Consider the following 18,834-nt stretch of genomic DNA (forward strand, 5'->3'; position numbering starts at 1 on the left):
AGACCTGCTCGCTGTCAACAGTACCGACCGGAGTCGGCTCATTTGATTCACCATGCATCCCCAACTATCTGACAAGAGGCTTGGTGTGTACTCCCAGCTTTGCGTAATAGATTATCCCTTGTTGAACTTTGCCCAAGCGTGCAGGGAATTCATACAAGCCCTTGATGCTTGTCATGCCAGCAACTGGGCTCGACTGACCGGGGGGTGCAACAAGGAAAAACTCAGGCTGAACGAATGTCTGCATAAGGAGGTGAGTCGCAGTATTCAGAAACGTCTTCCGGTCAAGTACTTGTGAGAGTTACCTTAACAGAGTCTCGCACGTTCCTCAAGAAACCGTGAACATGCTAAGGAACAGCGACTCAAAACCGAGCAATCGTGGAAAGAATTACACGAAAACGACTAACTTACCCGCCGCTATCCCATGTCAGTTCTAACACGATTGCTACCGAGCCGATGACCACTCGCTGTCACTATTGTCAGCTTTGGGAAGCGGGTCCTCAATTGGCTAGCCTGTTGTTGGCTTGCCTGCACATGTAGTAGTGCATTCAAGGACACGGGAATAATAACAACAACGTGTATTTACTGGTATTACTTCTGCTAATGCTGCCAAGGATTCAAAGGATTTATGCACTGCTCAACATGCAGTGATCTGGACTTCTGGTCAAGATCTTTCCATCCATCCCCTTCCAACAAAGGTACTCACCAACGCTCATGACATTAGGGTCAGGATTGCCCCACCATATAGGGAAGTTTGCTTCATTTCCGCCAGCACCGAAAACCGCAAAATTCAGGACAAAGTATATGATGGAGGTTCCTCCATCCAGAGCCGCCGAGGTCAGGTCTTTAATCAAGCGTGAGCGTCGAGGGACAAAGTCAAGAACGATCAAACTGACAGTTATATTTCCTGTACCAGTGTGGCTTCCGTGTGCGTACCCACCACTGGGTGAACAGGCCTATCAGGAACCCTGGCCACCACATGCCTATATGTTTCTGAGTAATAAAGCAAGAAATCAGGACAAATATCCTCACCGTTTACGGAATACGGCAGCCAGCCCATATACGTGAAGATAATTGGCATATTCAGGTATGACCAGATCCTTTGTCTGATACACCATGATTGGATGAGTGCCGGGCGGTGCATTGTGAGCTACATACTTTGGGAACAAGCGATGCAGGAAGTAAAAAGGAAATGGTGCCAAGAATCCGTAAAGGAGTCCCATTGGTATCTTTGCAGCATTCAAGTCAGTCGCTAAGGAGACTAACAGAAAGGCAACCTAAGCAATTCACCTGGAAGTATGTCTTTCCCGGGCTGTACAACTCTGCCGACAGTGCACCCCAAGTGATGGCTGCGGAGTTGATCTCTTGCGAATTCCAGCCAGACCATATGCGCGTCCCAATTGCTGCCAGGCCTCACACATTATTATCGTTGTCGGAAGTGCCAACTGCAAGACGTACGATTGATGAGGTCCTGCCGGTGTTGGTCGACAATGGACATGTACAGAATGTAATTGAAGACTAGGAATGGACTATATGCAAGTGCTCTTCAGCATCAATCCTGATCACTCACTTGCGCCAATGATAGTACCGCTTAGTTGAGCAATAAATGTTGCGCGCGGTGGTACTTTGGCGTATTGTCCTAGAAAATCCTCAGCCAAACAACTACTTACAAGTTCAAAGGCTGATTCATACCTAGCTTGAGGTCGGAGAGCATGTACAAGGTCTGATACCCCGTACTATAGCCATACAGTTTTGCATACATGTTCTGGACGGGCTGCTGAGGATGAACATAGGCCTGGAAGCAATCAGAAAAACCGACACTCATTACGATTGTCCGCTTACAGCAATAACTTGGACAATACCATCTGTCGGAAGTAAAAAGCCTGTCACAGCGTCGATAAACCCTAGGATGACGGCAAGGATGAAAGCTAGCGACGTTGATCAGTAAATACGACATATGTGCAAGTGAGAGATCTTAACCAATGATGGTGAATACAATGACCGACCACCACGGCAGAGTGTGAACGTCGGAGTATGCCAATCCGATGGCTAGTGCCAGTGAGACTGCAAAAAGGGCGCAGTACCATGACTGCGGTACTTCGGGGTAAACCTTCATCTTCTGAAAGTGTACACTCAAAAGATATCAAGAGCTGTTGAGAACCGGGACTGGAACACATCTTACTCGTCAAAATCCTGCTTCGATCGGAGGAAGTTGAAGCCCCGAAAAGCCTCCCACAACTGCCGCCAATGCCAGAGCATGATATGGGAGAAGGCAGCGCCAGTGGAGCCATAGCTCACAAGGAGCGAGATTGCATACGTCGCGCTCATATATCTTGAATTCATGCAGAAATGAGACCCATTGTCATTGGAAGCAGTTGGATGAGCTCTTACGGTGGTCCTATCTGTGCGTACTTCTCGGGATCGAGCTGATTTTCGGAATTGAGAATGGCGCTTTGGTCATACGAAGAACCGTTTCCACTGAAAAGTGCCGTCGACATGAAGGGAATCCCTCGTGAGTACCCCTCGAAGACGTCGTTGTAATAGCATCCCGCTGACAAGCTAGAATTAATTTCCTTAAAGAAGTGAATAAAACGAGAACTCACTCATTAAAGCATAGCATATGGCTATTCCGATCCAGGATGAAACCTGAGTCTGCAGCGGCCAGTACAATGGATAAGCTTGCGTGATCAAGGACCAATCAAAGCCAAATGAAAGCAAGCCTAGCCCTTCGTTGGAAGACCCAGCGCCAAAAAGGTTACGAACAAAAGGTGATCGACCATTATCGGCTAGACAAATGACAGAGAATGCAGTTAAGAGCGGAAACATCCATGTTGGCACGATTTCCTAGTGTTATACGGATGCATGAGCACTGAGCTTAATACATGAGACATCGGGGCTACTGGCTGCACGAACCCAGCAGAATATTGCTGTGAAAACTGCAAGGTCATCAGATATTACCATCAACCTCGTGAAGAGTGGAAGGATATTCTACCTATCCAGAAATACTTCATCTTCTTCCGATTCAGCATCCCACCAAAATGCATAGATTGCAAGAGAGAGATCGATGGAAGAGCGCTGGGGTATAGTGCATAAGTCGGCCATACAAGTAGGTTTCTCAGTATTCCAGCGAATCCGTATCCGATTAGCTAGGGATGAGTTAGACTTCATCCTGAGCCACGAGAAATCAAGCGGAGTTTACCTGCGAGGCAAACGTCTGGAACATAGCTGTACCGGGATTTAACTGAACATTATAGAAGAGATTCAGCGTCGCAATTATGCCGACCGCATTCGCAGTCGTGGACGCAGTAGATGCCATGATGGTAATGCACGTATGCTCCTTGATGTTAAAAGGACCTGGATTTAGATAGCTCCAGAACCCTCTAGATCTGTATGGTATAACCCAATGCATCTAGATGCGCTGTGTGAGTCTAAATGAATGCTTGTGGAGAACTTTCAGACTTACTGCAACACCTAGAACATACGCAATGATGAGAACGAAGAGAGCTGAAACTGTTGTATTTTGCGGCTTCCAGAAATAAATCTCTGATAAGACTGAACCTAACGATGGAGGTTAGCAGACGGGGGGACTCGGGTTGTCGTATTGTGACGAACCAAAGGTTGATAGCCCAATACCTAGAAACCAGAACCGAAAAGTTAACGCTGGTAATGAAGGGTCGTCCTCTGCTGAAATGATCTGATCAAGCCCCAACAGTCAATAGGGCTGATTCAGAACGTCATGAGTCAAGACTGACTTGTACAGCAATGTCCTCAGCACCATGAATGACATTGGCGGTGTCTTGCAACGCGACCCCGGCTTCACATGGCAAACTGTCATGCGACTTCCCATCATATGAGCACTCCTTTGTCGGTGTGAGGAAAGCATCTTCTTTGATCGGCGCAGGCGAAGAGGTTGATAGGTCTTCCATGGTGGGAATACAACCAACGTTCAAGGCCATGAAAGACGGACATTTAAGCATTGATACTACCCTCCAAATATATCTTAAAGGGACGCCCACGAACAGCTGCAGACAGATAAGCGTGAAGATCACATATGCGACTAGGGAGAACTGAATTAGACTGACCGATAAGCATTACAGATTCAGAGCAAGGGACCTGTAACTGTGACCGGGCTTCTTGATGCAGATGACCAGTTATCTGGCAAAGCAGATAAGGAGAATTTGAGGAAAGATAGCTTCTCTCAAGATGAGTTGGCCGCCACCATGATTCTGAGCTCCCCCTAAGCAGTAGTCCAGCTCCCAAGGTAGAAACCCAGCAAAAGCGCTCAGAGCTAATTTAAGGTTGAACCAATGCCAACAGCAGTTCTCTAGTCTGCACATTGCCAAAAATTAGGTCACGTAGAGGTATGATTTTGAGCGTTCGAGATTTCAATACTAGTAGCCATCCGTTGCAGAGACCGACAAGGGAATCTCTATCAGTTTTTGACCCAGATGTTAGACTCGGGTCAGGACCCTGTCCCCAAGCCCATTGTAAAAGCGTAAACCTGGCATCGTTTTCGTGTATAGTGACATCGAAGATACGAGTCACGATAGTTGCTGAACCAAACTGGTTGTGTTCAGTTTGACGCGTCTCGAGGCGGGAGTGTTTGCGGATTTGTATGTTAGGATTTCGGGCCGTCTGCCGTTTGGCGTCCGCGTCGCCCGTCCGACGGGCGGGTGCCATATGCTCTCCTGCGCCGTTTATAGGATCTTCTCGAATTAGCTGCAGATGGCGCCCAGCTTGTTCCAGTCGCCCCTTTCGAGGCTTCAGCTCGTTATCGGCTATGTCTGGTCAGGAAAGAGCACCGTACGGCACATGGAAGTCTGACATTAACGCGGAGACTGTTGCTCAGAGCGTACGCATTCTTTTCAACTTGAACTAGACCTCTGTCATTCACCGCTGAGTGTCTCCCAGAGCAAAGCCATCCTCGATGTGATCGTCGATCCAATCAAGTCAACCGTATACCACGTCGAGCTCAGGCCAGCGGAAAAGGGACGCTATGTCATTGTCAACACCAAGACCAATGATGATGTGATCAACTCTCCGTGGAGTGCTCGTACCGCTGTTCACGAGTACGGAGGAGCGTCCGCCATCGTTCATGACGATACGTTATACTTCTCCAACTTCTCGGACAACAGATTATACCATAAAAGCTTGAAGAGTGATAGCGCCTCAGAACCTGAACCTGTCACTCCGGGTGAGCTGGGTTGACCGGGCAAACAAGTTGATCGCTAATTCATGATCGCCGATGCAGAAAATCCATTCCACCGCTTCGCGAACTTTGCTGTGACTCCGACCCACCCCCATTTACTGGTCTCCATCCTTGAGGATCATACCGAGCCTGGTCATGCAGCTCCGCAAGACGTGGTCAACACACTCTGCGTTATCAATACCGCCTCCAAAACTGTAACTCACTTGGTCTCTGGCGCTGATTTTTACACCTCCCCGTGCTTCTCTCCAAACGGCAGGAAGCTGGCTTGGGAGCAATGGAATCATCCTGATATGCCTTGGGAAGGATCACAAATCTGGGTTGCCGACGTCTCAGTTGAGAAAGACACTATCGTTCTCAGCAACAGCACCGTCGTTGCTGGCAAAGACTACAGCGACAGGGATGCCGAAGACATTAGTGTCTCATACCCAACTTGGGCATCCAATGAGAAGCTCATCTTCACTTCTGACAAATCCGGTTTCCAGAATCCTTGGGTGTTCTCTGTTAAGACAAAGACCGCTGGAGCAGTGTTCCCGAAACCCGTCGACGAGGACTTCGGTGCTCCTGCATGGTCGCTTAGCTACAAGCCTTACGCGCTCCTGGACCAAGACGGGTCAACTGCATTGTTTGCAGCAATGCGAGATGGCCGGAACATACTTTACTCTGTCAACCTCGCGTCTGCCTCGCCCAAGCCACCCATAGAGCTCACTGGTTCGCCATTCACTGTTGTTGATATGGTCCATGCTGTTGCCCCACAAGTCATCGTTTTCTCTGGCAAGCGCGCCGACGCGGACGGTGGTGTTGTTCTTTGCACGCTTACTCCAGCTGCGAGTTCTGGAGGCTCTGTGGGTGAGCCAACTTTCGAGATCATCTCTAAGGCTAAGGAGGGCGGAACAAGTCTTAGCTCCGAGTACATCTCGTTGCCTAAGCCCAAGGCGCTCTACAGCCAGGGTTCAAACGACCCAGTATACGCGGTATATTACGGTCCTAAGAACCCGCGGTACAGTGGGTCAAGCATCGAGGGAGAGAAACCTCCTTGCATTGTTAACCTTCACGGCGGACCCACGTCAGCAACGTACCAGACACTGAGCTGGATGACGCAGTACTGGACCAGTAGAGGATATGCTTGGTAGGTTGGACTTCAATCGTCTCAGTGGATGAATGATTGAAGCCACGTTTGCTTAGGCTGGATGTTAACTACGGTGGATCCTCTGGCTACGGGCGGAAATATATGTAGGCATCCTCAGTGTGCGGAAGAGTTCTGATGCTAATTATCGTTCAGTCAACGCCTGGCGGGAAGGTGGGGTATTGTCGACGTCCGTGACTCGATTGCTGCTCCGCGGGCGTTGGCTGATGCTCCTCACTCCCTCATTGACGGAAGACGCGTCGCTGTCCGTGGTGGATCGGCCGGAGGGTATACAGTACTAGCGGCGATGTCGCTCAACTTTGACAAGACCGCCCACGATCCGACAGCATTCACCACCGGCGTGTCGTCGTATGGCATATCTGATTTTGTGGAGCTTGCTCAAGACACCCACAAGTTTGAGCTGAGATACATGGAGAAACTCCTCGGAGGTACTTCGGAAGAGCTATACAAATCGCGCTCGCCGGTTGAGGAGGCGAAGAACATCGTGAAGCCTCTTTTGGTGCGTACCGCCTATCACATATGAACTAAGGCAGCTAATGTGTGCCATAGATACTGCAAGGCAAAGACGACAAAGTCGTACCCCCCAAGCAGTCGCAAGCCATCAAGCAGGCCATCAAAGATCAGACTAAAGTCAAGCTCGTTGAGTACGAGGGCGAGGGACATGGTTGGCGCCAAGCAAGGACCATCGTGGATGCGCTTGTCGAGGAGCAAAGGTGGTATGAGGAGTGGCTATTGTCTCCTAAGCCATAATTTGGGCGTATATCTTGCAAGATGTATCAGGAAGTTACTACCTTGAAGGCTTAACAGAGTGCGTGGGGATGGTCAAGGATGCGCACAAAGATTTCTACCGTATTCGGTGACTAGAGTTCATCACAGCGAAACCAAATTCCCGTGATCCATGCCTTTCCTCCAGTTCGATAGTATCCTGAGACGGTACGGGAGATGGGATGTGCAACGCCTCTCCCACCTTACCTTAATTGCAGTACAAAGCAAGCATATGATAGACATTCACTATCATTGTGCATTATGCATCGTCATCCTTCTACATAGCTCCAAACGGCCGATGATTGCAACATATGTAGATCACTAAAAAGCGGGAATGTCGACTGAACAAATTTATACGATGGACCTATGCTATTCATTCGACGTGATGGCTTGTTCAATGTCTTCCTCTTCAGGCTTGATCTTGGGCTTAGACGACCTCATGTCAGGCCCCCCAAATTGCACGCATCGGACGGCCAAGGACCGCAAGTTCACAAGCACCAGGACACCAGTTTCGAGGAAGCTGGGCACTAAGACGACTCTGCAAGGGCGATCTTCGGTTGTCCGGCCTTCGGTTTTGTCCCCTGCGTAGACCAGCGTCGTACCAAACTGGGGCATATTGCCAATGATATATACGTCTGGGGTCTGCCGCAGTACAAAAGGATCCTTTTCCCGGAAAGGGTGACACCACAGTGTGTCTGGAGCAGTAGGAGCCATATGTCGCCATTTCAAAGTAGAGGCGGCCATTGTAACCAGAGTCGAGGGGGGTGTAGGAAGATACTTGTACATATCCAGGATGGGCTGGCCCGATGACACGAGGAAACTGCGCACCGTGTTACCCGCAACTTTTGATGTCGATGGTTCATCATCATCATGCTCTGGAGGATCGAGACCGCTCCCAACACGTAGCCATACGGGATTAGTCTCACACCGGAAGGTATCGAAACCGGCTGCCTCGCCAAACATAGCACGCGGGAACGGCTGTTGAGGGAGAATGCTTCCTGAAGGATCGTCTGGTCCAGGAAGGATATGCACGGGGAGGAAAGTCGTCAGATCTGCAAGATGCTCGGAAAGTAGGTGATTGGGGTGTGGAGTAAAAGTCGCTTCTGCAGGAGCACCATATCGCCGCTGTTGACAATATTGTTTTAGAAATATGCCACGGAAGGAGAGTGTAGTAGTGGCCGGCAAACCTTCGGTTTAAGCTCCTCTTCGTCGTCGTCCTCAGATTCAGTTAACCTTATTAGGGAGTTCCCCGCAACAACCAGGCGCGATATGCTCGACGCTAGCTCTTGGTCTTCTGGTTCGCCCGCCTCTCCGGATAAGAATTCGACAAGCATTTGTATCTGGGAGTCTGCAGAAACGGGGGAGCCGAAAGACAGTCCTGATATGGCTGCCACATACTCATCAGGTTGTGACGAGTCTAACAGATATTAGTTTTAGATAATCAGCGGGTGTACAAGGACCTACCATCCACATCCATAGTTTCATCGTTTGAGGGTGCTTCTTCAGCGAATGGTGCCAAATCAGCAAAGCATAGATCGACGACTTCAAAATCTCCTTTGTCAGTTTCCATGCCCAGTGCAGCCACAATGACTCCCGTCACCAGACGACTTTTAGTGACTGCTGCGCCGACGAGCTTAATGCGACCGGATGAGTCCTCTATCATCACGCTGTCATTCGAAGAATAGAACTTTTCCCTTGGGTTAGGGGCGGGAATAGAATGCTATGAGGAATATTGAGCAGACAGATTTGTGCGGGATAAAGAAGACGAACGTTGCGGCTAAGGTCTTCGAGAACATTCGGTTTTAGTGGCATGTCAATGTAAACGGTCCCAATTATCCAGCATAGTTGAGACTTGACAACATCTAGGACGCGTTCGACGAACAGAGGGCTGCCTTCGATGGCCATGAGATTGTCAAGATGCAAGTGGCATGCGAGTATGGGCAGGCAAACTCACCATCCACGTCCTTCCATTTATTTTTTGCACGTTCCTCCACCGCACCTCGAAGCATTGCGAGACGCGTAAAGTAAATATTGGAGTACTGATGCCTGTATGACTTGTCTTTGGCATCTATAGTATATATCGGCGTGGAAGGGGTTGGCGCAAGGAGGTGAGATGGCGATCGACTCAGCGTGCTATTGGCCATCTATGCTGGATTTGGGTGCTTATTGCAGGCAAGGTTGCGTCAGGGCTATGAAACCGTTAGAATAGAGTATTACCAACTTATAGATTACACAAATAATGAGAACTAGCGCTTGTGTGCTGTTACGCTCAGGGCGTGCGCATGAGGTTCAAACGCGTCAAAGACGCGACCGAGAAATTTGCGTGTGTTTGTCATTTGAGCGGGCTGAATTGCCGAGTACTTTACTGGTACATACGACTCCGAGTCATCTTCTTTTGCTTCCTTTCTAAGCACCATCGATCGATGGGTACTTATAATATACTTGCAATGATATCTCTTCGAGTCATATATGCCTTATCTATTAGTCCTGATCTGCTCATTATACTGACCAGGAGATGGAGGTGCTAAGTGAAACAACGTGGTCCGCAGCACTCGCATACACTGCAGGCAAAACGGGATTTTCCCGTCACAAATAATGACACGAAGAGGCGTAGAATTGTTATAATGTTTCGATCACTATTAGTTGGGAAAAGAGCGGTGGAAAAGTTTACATTTTCGATACCTTTTTGCATGACACCTGTCCAGAAACAGAGTGTGCATTGCCACTCAAACACAGAAAAACAGGAGTTTAAATTTTTTTAGAGGTCAAAAAGTTATACTTTTTGCTGACAGGTGTCATTTTCCATGCAAAAAGGCATAAAAATGTAACCCTTTTCACCGCCTTTTTCCCGACTAAGTGGTGATCGAAACATTTTAACAATCCTACACCCCTTCCAGTCATTATTTGTGACGGGAAAATCCCGCGTTGCCTGCAGTGACATCTGATAGTGGCTACACTGGTACTTAGTGTGGCTACGTTGCATGGATTCTGACAGCTTCCTGGTGGATTCGTTTCTAGAAAACCGGTCATTGTCTGCTGGTTGCCTCCGGTTGCCTTCTCTAGCTGGAAACACACTGCTGCAACGAGGTAGCGTGGGCAAATTCATGTCATGGTGAGGGGCCTCTGAATACATTCAGACAAGAGCTGATGTCCTATGACGATTGTCCGCGCGCACGATCGAGCACCAACCGCTTGATCCCAGCTGCGGACAAAGGAGCTAATAATAAGATGGCAACAATTCGTACTCCACGTCTATTCCTGACAAGAGACAACAGGGTACGTTGTATTTTTATCAGGGATCCAGCTGCGGTAGCTCTGAGCTCGGGATGGACACATGTGCACGTCGAAGCCTTGTATTAAATGAGTTCAGTTCTAGTCTGTCCAAGCATAGCCCACGCCGCTGCTTCCATCATGCATCACGGCCTATCACGACTCAGGCCGGGGCCCACAGAAAAGGCGATCTTTAAGGAACGTATTTACGTAACGCATCTATTCTTAGCACTCCACCTACGGTCCCGACGTCATTGAAGGTCATCGAGCATGTAATGGCACCCCCTGTTTCTCCGTATTTAACCATTCAGAATCTAAAGCATCCCTTCAAATCATCTTTCACTAGACACTTTTCTCGCTTCCATCGCTCTGCAGTATGGCTTTGTCAAAGGTGACCAATCCTTTAAGGCCTCCTCTCAGGCATAACACTCACACACATATCAGCATATCAACCCCGACACACTCATCAAAGAGTCTAAGGTCAGTCTACACGCTGAAGCTATCTGGCCCCTATCGAAAACTCAAGGATGTGTCTAGGACAAGAAGAATCATCACCACCAACTTACCAAGTCTGATCCTAACAAAATCCACCATCCTTACGGTGCTCGCTATGGCACAGCCTCTATTCCCAAATACCACCTCCCTTCCACGGGCACCGACGCTGAGGACGCTTATCAGCTCATCCATGATGAGCTTTCCCTCGATGGTAACCCCAGCTTAAAGTAAGTACGTTGACTGCGTAGTAACGTCGTTGCTTACTCTCAGCATAGCCTAGCTTCTTTTGTTCATACTTGGATGCCCGAGCCTGGTACAAAGCTCATGGTGGAGAACATGTCCAAGAACTTGATCGATCAGGATGAGTATCCAATGACCCGTAAGTGAATAAAAACCTGTCTTTTGAGCGATGTTCACAAAAAATGCTAGAAATGATTCACACTCGCTGCGTCTCCATTCTGGCCGATCTTTGGCACGCCCCATCTACTCAGCAGGCTATTGGGTCCGCCACGACTGGTTCCTCCGAAGCTATCCAGCTCGGTGGTCTTGCGATGAAACGTCGCTGGCAAGAACGTCGCAAGGCCGAGGGAAAATCTATCCACGAACCGGGCCCCAACATCATCATGGGTGCCAATGCTCAAGTTGCTCTCGAGAAGTTTGCCCGCTACTTTGAGGTTGAGTGTCGTTTGGTGCCCGTGAGCGAGGAAAGTAAATACCGTCTGGATACCAAAAAAGCTATGGAGGTGGTTGACGAAAACACGATCGGTGTCTTCGTTATCCTCGGCAGTACTTACACCGGCCACTATGAACCGGTCAAGGAAATGTCCGACCTCCTCGACGAGTATGAAGCCAAGACAGGGCTCAATATTCCCATTCACGGTTCGTCTTTTAATCTAGTTATCTGCCATCTAGGCTTACCCAATGGTAATTCAGTGGATGGTGCCTCGGGTGCTTTCATTGCGCCGTTCGCGCATCCCAAGTTATTATGGGACTTCAAGCTCCCGCGTGTTGTATCTATCAACGCTTCTGGCCACAAGTTTGGCCTTTCGTATGTTGGCGTTGGCTGGGTCGTCTGGCGCTCTAAAGATCACCTCCCGAAAGACCTCATCTTTGAATTGCACTACCTTGGCTCAGTCGAGTACTCGTTCTCACTCAACTTCTCCCGTCCGGCTGCACCTATTATCGCCCAGTATTTCAATTTCCTCCACCTCGGCTTTGAGGGTTACCGTGCTGTTGCCCTCGATGATCTGAGAAATGCGCGAGTGCTCTCGCGCGCTTTGGAGCGGACGGGGTGGTATCAAGTCCTAAGTGACATTCACAGGCTCAAGAGTACGGCGCTTGTCCAAGGAACTCAAGTGACTTTGGGACTTGACGAGGAAAATGTTGAGGTAATCGTTAACCCCATCGCAACAGCATTCCATTCTTGACATTTTTCTTCTTAGAATTACACAGAGGGGTTGCCAGTTGTTTCCTTCCGCTTCAAAGACGATTTCAAACAGCAATACCCTGAGGTCCAGCAGAAATGGGTCCAGACTTTGCTTCGCGTGAAGGGCTGGTACGTCATTGTGACTGTAATTCAGTTACATTTTTGAATAATATTTTCTCATAGGATTGTGCCTAATTACGAACTCGCCCCTGATCTGGAACATGTCGAGATTTTGCGGGTGGTGGTTCGCGAGAATATGACCGAAGCTGTACGTATCGATTGATGTCCTGCAGTTTTCTTCTGCTGACATCATATCAGCTCATTGACCAGCTTGTATCCGACATTGTAAGCTTCGGATGTGCTAAGGGTTCATACATGTGTCTTACTAATGGTTTGATAGGTGCAAATCACTCAAGATTTGGTGGACAAATCTTCGTCGACTCATGCACTCGATATGCTTGGGGCGCAGAATCATCATCGCTCATCCCATCACACCTCTGGCAAGCTGGACGAAGGCTCTGGATCCAAGTCGTCTGGCACATACGCGAAGCAGTGCTAAGTGGAGCTAAATGTAACAAAGTAAACCACAAGCGTTCGGCGGAGTTAGACATAACGTCGATGTAATTGTAAAATTGTACACGTTCGAATATTGTACTATATTCAGCCTGATCGTATATGGTCTCCAATTTACTCCGTATCAATTATGGTTTCCTATCAGATAGAGCATGTAAGTGTAGTATGAGAGGGTCGGCGTTTGCAAGTCAATCGCAAGTTCACTATCTTCTATATTAATTATTTGATAAATATGATACGCAAAATTATTAGGGTCACGTGTAACTCACGTGGCTCAGGATATAACGCCTTGCCACGGTTATGCAATTAAGTTTATTAGAGACTTCAAACAGCTTCAGCTCTTTCACTGGTGAGACTAGCGGTCTAGCACCAATTGTCTTCCATCTGGTGGAGTCTGCAGAAATGGCAGGACCCAACCTAGAGATATTTAAGTTCTCGCTTTACTTGTTTGTTCCCGTTGTTGCACTGCTGCATTTTGGAGATCCAGAGTGGTACCATAACCACGTTCTTCCTGTAGGTTCAAACCCGTCTTGTAAGCTGAACACCACTCATAACCTCTGTTTAGTACAAGGACCACCTCTTCCCGTCCTCAGATCGCTTTCATAGTGTAAGTCTTTTCAACACGACTGGCTTATTGTGTTCGTTGTGGGCTGACATAAAATCAAGCGATTACCGACAGAGTCGAGCGCTGTGCGAGAAGAGCTGGAAAGAATCAAAGCGGAGAAGCTTATCCGTCGCCAGCAAAGGGAGCGTGTCGAACAAATGAGGGAAACTCAGAGCGATTCGTCAGCGTCTTCGTCAGTCGGATGGTTCAAGTGGTGGTGAGGAGAGTATTGGTTCCTGTACGTTCAGTACACCCCTCAAGGCCGCATTGACGATCGGTCCGTTGCTTTGATTAGTCTTTCTCCCCACTTGCATTATAAATGATTGCCGTAAGCAGGCTTTCCTTCTAGATTTACTGTCCTCGACTCTACTTTGGCGTGTTTAAGTCCCGCCCGTTACACGTAACTTTCCACTCAGGTTCTTTCTTTGCAGCCGCCTTCATCTGCAAGTTCCAAGTCACCATCTCATCCACAGATACCTTGATGCCTCCGCATACGACGAAAACAATATTTTGATCTCTACCGTCGGTGTCGGGCAGAATGAAGTCAAACACTGCCTTATTATAAGCGGGTGCGAGGGTAGCTGCACAGGATAACTCCGCCATGATCTTGTGGTCGTCTAAGTCACGCGTTAGCACACACGATGAGGGACATGGTACCCTGACTTGCCTGCAAAGGACTTGGAAGCCCACATTGTCATGTCATCCGCGATCGTAACGCACTTAACACGACCGTTCCCAGTCCGATCCAGTGCCAAGCGTACTATTCCGGCTGCTGGCGAAGTGGCTCCTAGAGATGCGACACATGAGTTGATGTTGTGAAGGTGGGCCAGGTTGAGATTGTATGTTTCATCTCTTATCACGTCGTATGGGGCATCCTCTGCCTTCGGGAGGTTCCCAAGACCGAAATTATCTGTGTTCACAGCCATCGTTTGATAGAAGCAGTTTGAGCCATGAGTCTCAATGGCAACAATGGGTACTGGCAGAGAAGGTCAGTGTCGTGTCCGTCCTGCGGCAGCGTCGCTTACTATCGTCCCACCCGGCGTTCCTGCACCCAGTCAGCACGCCTCCTAGGAGACCACCGCCACCTACACTACAGAATATAACATCGGGCTTTGCAACAAGCTGTTCTCGAATTTCTTGGATCATGGACGCATGCCCTTCCCAGATCAATGGGTCGTCGTAGGCTGGGACAGTGACGCTGCCTTCATTACATCAGAGAACGATTCACTCAGCCATGCACACCTACGCATGTGGGTCTTTCTTCATATCGTTCCGCATGGCTTGCAAAGAGTCCAGGTAAACCTTGCCAACAATTATAACTTCCGCTTTTTGGCGGCGCAATGCTGCCTGCGTTTCTTCAGACACGCCTTCATGAAGGTACACGGTACATCGCAATCCCAGATCCTTGGCGGTCATCGCGGCAGCTAGCCCTGCATTTCCACTCGAGGCAATGACAAAGTGAGCGGACGGTCCATGAATCTCTTTCATCTTCTGCCCGAAGTGAGAGATGCCACGATATTTGAACGATTGAGAGGGTTGGAACATCTGCCGATGACGTATTCAGCTGAAGATTCCCGGAAGATGGATCGATCATACGTCAAGTTTCAAATACGCCGAACGATTCAGGATCTCCGAGATGTGATGGGATGGCACAAGCGGCGTCTCACGCCATAATCGGTTTGGTGCAGTGGAATCCGTCATTTGAGAGTGAAGCTGAAGCGATTTACTAGGTGAACCGTCCGTGAAACAAGTGAGTGACTGAAGTGGTTGTCGAGTCGGAACGTATATATGTCTAACAAATATGTGGCTTGGTCAGCCAATGGACAGCCCCATCAAAGCGTTGCTAATCAGTAGTCTGCTGTATCGGCGCTATCGGATTCACTTTGACCCGACTCAACGTTTATCGATCATCGGTAACCATATTATTTATTCATGAGTGCGGGGTATAAAATCATTTCACGTGACAAAACAGGACGCGACGTTGTTGGACCTAGAGTCCTGCATGTACAAGGCAACCACTGGCACAATAGACAAGGATCGAGCGAGAACGTGTCCGGTAGGTGGTTCAGCTGTATAGTACCTTGTTCTCGGCTGCATCAAGCCTTGCTTCCCGTTTCTCCCCCTGCCAGTTGCTGGCGGATCTATTTCGGCCCGACTCAGCGGTCCGTCAGCGAGCCGACAAGGGTCATGTTATCGCAAACCTACCTGCTGGGTACAATTTAAAGCGCAAGCAGCAACCTGTTACCTGCTTTAAACTACAACCCTTTTTTTGCACATTGGGATGAAGTTCAACGACGGTTTTTGGCTTCTGAAAAGCGGCGTCAAAGCCTCTTATGGGCTCCAGGTCACTGACATTACACAGGACCAAACGGGTTATAGTTTGCATGTGTCAACAAAACCTATTCGACACCGTGGAGACACGTTAGGAGGTATAATAATATCTCTCCAATTTGCATAGTCTGATGCGGTATCTTCTAGGACCACTGCTTTCCGTCAAGGTCCATTCTCCTACTGAAGGCGTGATTGGAATCAGAATTGACCACTTCAAACATGCTGAGAAAAACCCCTCCATTCCATTGTTTCCTGACGTCCCTGCTACGCCCAACTTCTCCACAAGTAAAGCTAAAGGATGTTCGGCGATAAGCACCGGTGGCTTGACGGCAACGATCACGGAAAATCCATACACAATCACTTTCAAGGACACCAGTCGCACACTCACCTTTGTCGGACCAAAGCACCAAGCAATCTACGACGTCCCGAGCAGATGGACACTGGGAACTGCTGCCAACAGCTCCTGCCTAACGCTGGACCCAAGTTCTAACCCTAGTCCAGTTACACTCTCCGAAACAGTCCGTTACGTCCACTCAGAACTGAACTTGTCTCCTGGAGAGCTCATATATGGTCTCGGTGAACAATTTGGAGCATTCGTTAAGAACGGTAAGCCATATCTGGCTTTTCATACATTTTAGTAATGCAGAGTTCAGGTCAGTCTGTCAGTCTCTGGAATCAAGACGGTGGGACCTCTAGTGAGCAGGCGTATAAATGTGTGCCTTTCTACATCACAAATCGCAACTACGGTATATTTATCAACCATCCGGGCGAAGTCGAGGTCGAGGTTGGAAGTGAGAAGGTCAGCCGCGTTGGTGTTAGTGTGGCCGGAGAGAGTCTAGAGTATTTTGTGATCTACGGTGAAACACCCCTTCAAGTGAGTGACGTGTTTGTTTTCCTACCCTTTGCTGATGCCAGTCAGATTCTTGAGCGATATACACGGATGACTGGGAGACCGGCGTAAGAGTCATTGGAAATATCATGGCCAATACTAACGGCTTCTCAGTCTTCTCCCCGCTTGGTCTTTCGGACTTTGGTTGACCACGTCCTTCTTGACGTCGTACTCAAACACGACTGTCTCTGGCTTTCTCCAAGGTATGAAAGATCGCGATTGTAACGTTCGCGTATTCCACTTGGACTGTTTTTGGATGAAACAATATGAGTGGTCAGTATATTTGTTTGTTGCTAAATACATAATCCTTCAAATAATCTGATGCCACAAACTAGGTGCTCATTTACATTTGACCCTGAAAACTTCCCTGACCCAAAGGCATACCTAGCCGAGATCAAGGAGAAATACAACGTCAAAGTTTGTTTGTGGAGTACGTCCAACGAAGGTATCACTGAACATTCGTTGACTTTCTCCAACAGTAAACCCGTACATCTCCCAACTTTCTCCTGTCTTTCAGGAGGGAGTGGAAGGTGGTTATCTTATCAAGCGGTCCGATGGTACACCGTGGCAATGGGATTTATGGCAGCCAGGACTCGCTGTTGTAGATATCACCAACCCCGCAGCTCGCAAGTGGTACTGTGATAAACTATCAGCGCTTGTTGAGCTGGGTGTTGACACATTCAAGGTTGGTCAAACTAGATTACGGTTTTCCACTATGATCTAATATTGAGCGCGTATAGACCGATTTTGGCGAACGCATTCCTCATGCAAACATCAAATACTTCGATGAGTCGGATCCCATGAGAATGCACAACACATATGCGGTGCTTTATAACCAGATGGTATTCGAGCTTCTTCAAAACCATTTTGGCAAGGGTGAAGCTCTTGTATTCGCAAGAGCGTCTGCAGCTGGGGGCCAGAGGTGCGCTGAATCTAACCCCTATTAGGCGTGTTCTGATGGAGTCCCTGTAGATTCCCGGTGGTACGTTCTCCGCTGTAGTACCCGGCATCTACATCTGACCTACGTTAGCACTGGGGTGGAGACTGCGAGTCTACGTTCGAGGCTATGGCAGAAGCTTTGCGGGGCGCTCTCAGTCTTACTGTGTCAGGCTTCGGATTTGCCTCGCATGATATTGGGGGTTTCGAGGTAATCGGGCATAATCATTTGGAAAGGATGGGATATAACGAAAAAATCTTCAGGGACACCCCCCTCCTGAGATTTATCAGCGATGGGTGGCTTTCGGACTTTTCTCAACCCATTCACGTCTTCATGGCTCGTCATCCTATCGGGTTCCTTGGAACTATGGCGAAGATGCTGCGAAGACCATGGCTAAGTTCGTCGATGCAAAGCATAGGTTAATGCCTTACATCTACACGGAGGTGATTAGATAATGCTATCTCAAGGCATTGCTGACCATCTTTGCGTGCAAGGCGATCCAAACTCATGATACTGGGCATCCCTTGATGCGAGCGATGTTCCTGGAGTTTTCTGAAGACCGGACGACGCACTACCTGGATAGGCAATACATGCTTGGGCCATCGTTGCTTGTGGCACCTGTTTTCGTACCCATAGGAGAAGAAACAGAGTACTACCTACCTGCCGGCAGATGGACCTCTTATTTCCATCCGGAGCGCACTCTGCAAGGCCCTACCTGGGTCAGAGAAGTCGTTCCTTTGGATGAAATCCCGGTATGGGTGAGAGAAGGATCAATCGTTTGTCTCGGACCCACCGGCATGAAGCAGCCAGATTACCGCCTGAACGTGAACCTAGAAGTTCATTTGTTTGGTCCCAAAAGCGCGACAGTGTATCTCCCAGACGGGAATGGGAAGACAGCTCAAGGATTGGAGGTAGAGGCATCTGAAGGCGCCATCAACGTCTTGATAGCAAATGAATCTGTCACTGTGTCCTCTATCGTTATATACAAGGAAGGCATGCGTGGTCTCCAGGTGAGCGGTGGATCAACCACCCATCTGGACGGTGGCATTGGGGTGAAAGTCGATGTTGAAGGAGGAGCCAAGGAGGTGAATATCCGTTACTAAGTACCAACCGTTGCTCCATGCTATGGTCGAAGTTGAACGTGTATAATTCTGCTGTAGTATTACTAGTAAATATTGCGTCTAAACCTCGTTG

At 48.7% G+C, this 18,834-nt stretch overlaps 7 protein-coding genes across 7 annotated transcripts; 4 read left to right on the forward strand and 3 right to left on the reverse strand.

Annotated features, from left to right (window-relative positions):
* Positions 1-52: 52 nt before the first annotated feature.
* Positions 53-403, forward strand: CONPUDRAFT_47723 (UPF0287-domain-containing protein; the record flags this gene model as incomplete). Its single annotated transcript, XM_007765838.1, has 2 exons — positions 53-250; positions 311-403. 2 exons carry the CDS (start codon positions 53-55, stop codon positions 401-403), a joined length of 291 nt encoding a protein of 96 aa, XP_007764028.1.
* Positions 404-623: 220 nt separating this feature from the next.
* On the reverse strand, positions 624-3,694 carry CONPUDRAFT_49261 (OPT oligopeptide transporter; the record flags this gene model as incomplete). The annotated part of the gene is made up of 18 exons (XM_007765954.1): positions 624-841; positions 894-980; positions 1,030-1,097; positions 1,156-1,226; positions 1,288-1,400; positions 1,456-1,515; positions 1,568-1,636; positions 1,690-1,792; positions 1,840-1,925; positions 1,978-2,129; positions 2,180-2,329; positions 2,389-2,548; positions 2,601-2,841; positions 2,911-2,933; positions 2,990-3,143; positions 3,197-3,406; positions 3,461-3,555; positions 3,610-3,694. Coding segments are annotated over 18 exons (2,145 nt in total), but the record flags the coding sequence as incomplete, so codon positions are not given.
* A 1,020-nt stretch (positions 3,695-4,714) lies between these two features.
* CONPUDRAFT_98179 (alpha beta-hydrolase) lies at positions 4,715-7,442 on the forward strand. Its single transcript, XM_007766613.1, has 6 exons — positions 4,715-4,849; positions 4,909-5,191; positions 5,249-6,332; positions 6,389-6,436; positions 6,486-6,849; positions 6,900-7,442. The coding sequence occupies exons 1-6, from the start codon at positions 4,778-4,780 to the stop codon at positions 7,098-7,100; spliced, it is 2,052 nt and encodes a 683-aa protein (XP_007764803.1). The 5' UTR covers positions 4,715-4,777; the 3' UTR covers positions 7,101-7,442.
* Positions 7,443-7,476: 34 nt separating this feature from the next.
* CONPUDRAFT_141916 (uncharacterized protein) lies at positions 7,477-9,259 on the reverse strand (the record flags this gene model as incomplete). The annotated part of the gene is made up of 5 exons (XM_007766614.1): positions 7,477-8,240; positions 8,303-8,532; positions 8,580-8,835; positions 8,886-9,007; positions 9,070-9,259. 5 exons carry the CDS (start codon positions 9,257-9,259, stop codon positions 7,485-7,487), a joined length of 1,554 nt encoding a protein of 517 aa, XP_007764804.1. The 3' UTR covers positions 7,477-7,484.
* A 1,502-nt stretch (positions 9,260-10,761) lies between these two features.
* Positions 10,762-13,013, forward strand: CONPUDRAFT_135071 (glutamate decarboxylase; the record flags this gene model as incomplete). Its single annotated transcript, XM_007766615.1, has 10 exons — positions 10,762-10,776; positions 10,830-10,865; positions 10,923-11,107; positions 11,156-11,259; positions 11,310-11,759; positions 11,814-12,268; positions 12,323-12,435; positions 12,490-12,574; positions 12,625-12,651; positions 12,707-13,013. The coding sequence occupies 10 exons, from the start codon at positions 10,762-10,764 to the stop codon at positions 12,863-12,865; spliced, it is 1,629 nt and encodes a 542-aa protein (XP_007764805.1). The 3' UTR covers positions 12,866-13,013.
* Positions 13,014-13,470: 457 nt separating this feature from the next.
* CONPUDRAFT_117998 (tryptophan synthase beta subunit-like PLP-dependent enzyme) lies at positions 13,471-15,198 on the reverse strand. Its single transcript, XM_007766616.1, has 7 exons — positions 15,080-15,198; positions 14,730-15,028; positions 14,509-14,681; positions 14,151-14,459; positions 13,820-14,100; positions 13,546-13,760; positions 13,471-13,486 (listed from the first exon to the last, which is right to left on the reverse strand). Exons 1-5 carry the CDS (start codon positions 15,182-15,184, stop codon positions 13,850-13,852), a joined length of 1,137 nt encoding a protein of 378 aa, XP_007764806.1. The 5' UTR covers positions 15,185-15,198; the 3' UTR covers positions 13,471-13,486; positions 13,546-13,760; positions 13,820-13,849.
* A 444-nt stretch (positions 15,199-15,642) lies between these two features.
* On the forward strand, positions 15,643-18,828 carry CONPUDRAFT_118001 (glycoside hydrolase family 31 protein). Its single transcript, XM_007766617.1, has 12 exons — positions 15,643-15,912; positions 15,962-16,420; positions 16,468-16,688; positions 16,734-16,771; positions 16,818-16,976; positions 17,039-17,133; positions 17,183-17,388; positions 17,444-17,625; positions 17,676-17,685; positions 17,734-17,850; positions 17,904-18,083; positions 18,135-18,828. The coding sequence occupies exons 1-12, from the start codon at positions 15,765-15,767 to the stop codon at positions 18,741-18,743; spliced, it is 2,424 nt and encodes an 807-aa protein (XP_007764807.1). The 5' UTR covers positions 15,643-15,764; the 3' UTR covers positions 18,744-18,828.
* Positions 18,829-18,834: the final 6 nt, after the last annotated feature.

The sequence above is a fragment of the Coniophora puteana genome (assembly GCF_000271625.1).
Source record: "Coniophora puteana RWD-64-598 SS2 unplaced genomic scaffold CONPUscaffold_2, whole genome shotgun sequence".
Taxonomy (NCBI): domain Eukaryota; kingdom Fungi; phylum Basidiomycota; class Agaricomycetes; order Boletales; family Coniophoraceae; genus Coniophora; species Coniophora puteana.

What these genes read in the sequence shown, in the direction of transcription:
- CONPUDRAFT_117998 (XM_007766616.1), bottom strand. Translation starts at nt 15,184, where the DNA reads ATGACGGATTCCACTGCACCAAACCGATTATGGCGTGAGACGCCGCTT. An exon ending in CGGCGTATTTGAAACTTGAC is followed by an intron (nt 15,029 to 15,079) that starts GTATGATCGATC and finishes CGTCATCGGCAG; the next exon opens with ATGTTCCAACCCTCTCAATC. An exon ending in GGCTTCCAAGTCCTTTGCAG is followed by an intron (nt 14,101 to 14,150) that starts GCAAGTCAGGGT and finishes CGCGTGACTTAG; the next exon opens with ACGACCACAAGATCATGGCG.
- CONPUDRAFT_98179 (XM_007766613.1), top strand. Translation starts at nt 4,778, where the DNA reads ATGTCTGGTCAGGAAAGAGCACCGTACGGCACATGGAAGTCTGACATT. An exon ending in CGGAGACTGTTGCTCAGAGC is followed by an intron (nt 4,850 to 4,908) that starts GTACGCATTCTT and finishes AGTGTCTCCCAG; the next exon opens with AGCAAAGCCATCCTCGATGT. An exon ending in ACCAGTAGAGGATATGCTTG is followed by an intron (nt 6,333 to 6,388) that starts GTAGGTTGGACT and finishes ACGTTTGCTTAG; the next exon opens with GCTGGATGTTAACTACGGTG.
- CONPUDRAFT_118001 (XM_007766617.1), top strand. Translation starts at nt 15,765, where the DNA reads ATGAAGTTCAACGACGGTTTTTGGCTTCTGAAAAGCGGCGTCAAAGCC. An exon ending in TGGAGCATTCGTTAAGAACG is followed by an intron (nt 16,421 to 16,467) that starts GTAAGCCATATC and finishes TGCAGAGTTCAG; the next exon opens with GTCAGTCTGTCAGTCTCTGG. An exon ending in CGTCAAAGTTTGTTTGTGGA is followed by an intron (nt 17,134 to 17,182) that starts GTACGTCCAACG and finishes TTTCTCCAACAG; the next exon opens with TAAACCCGTACATCTCCCAA.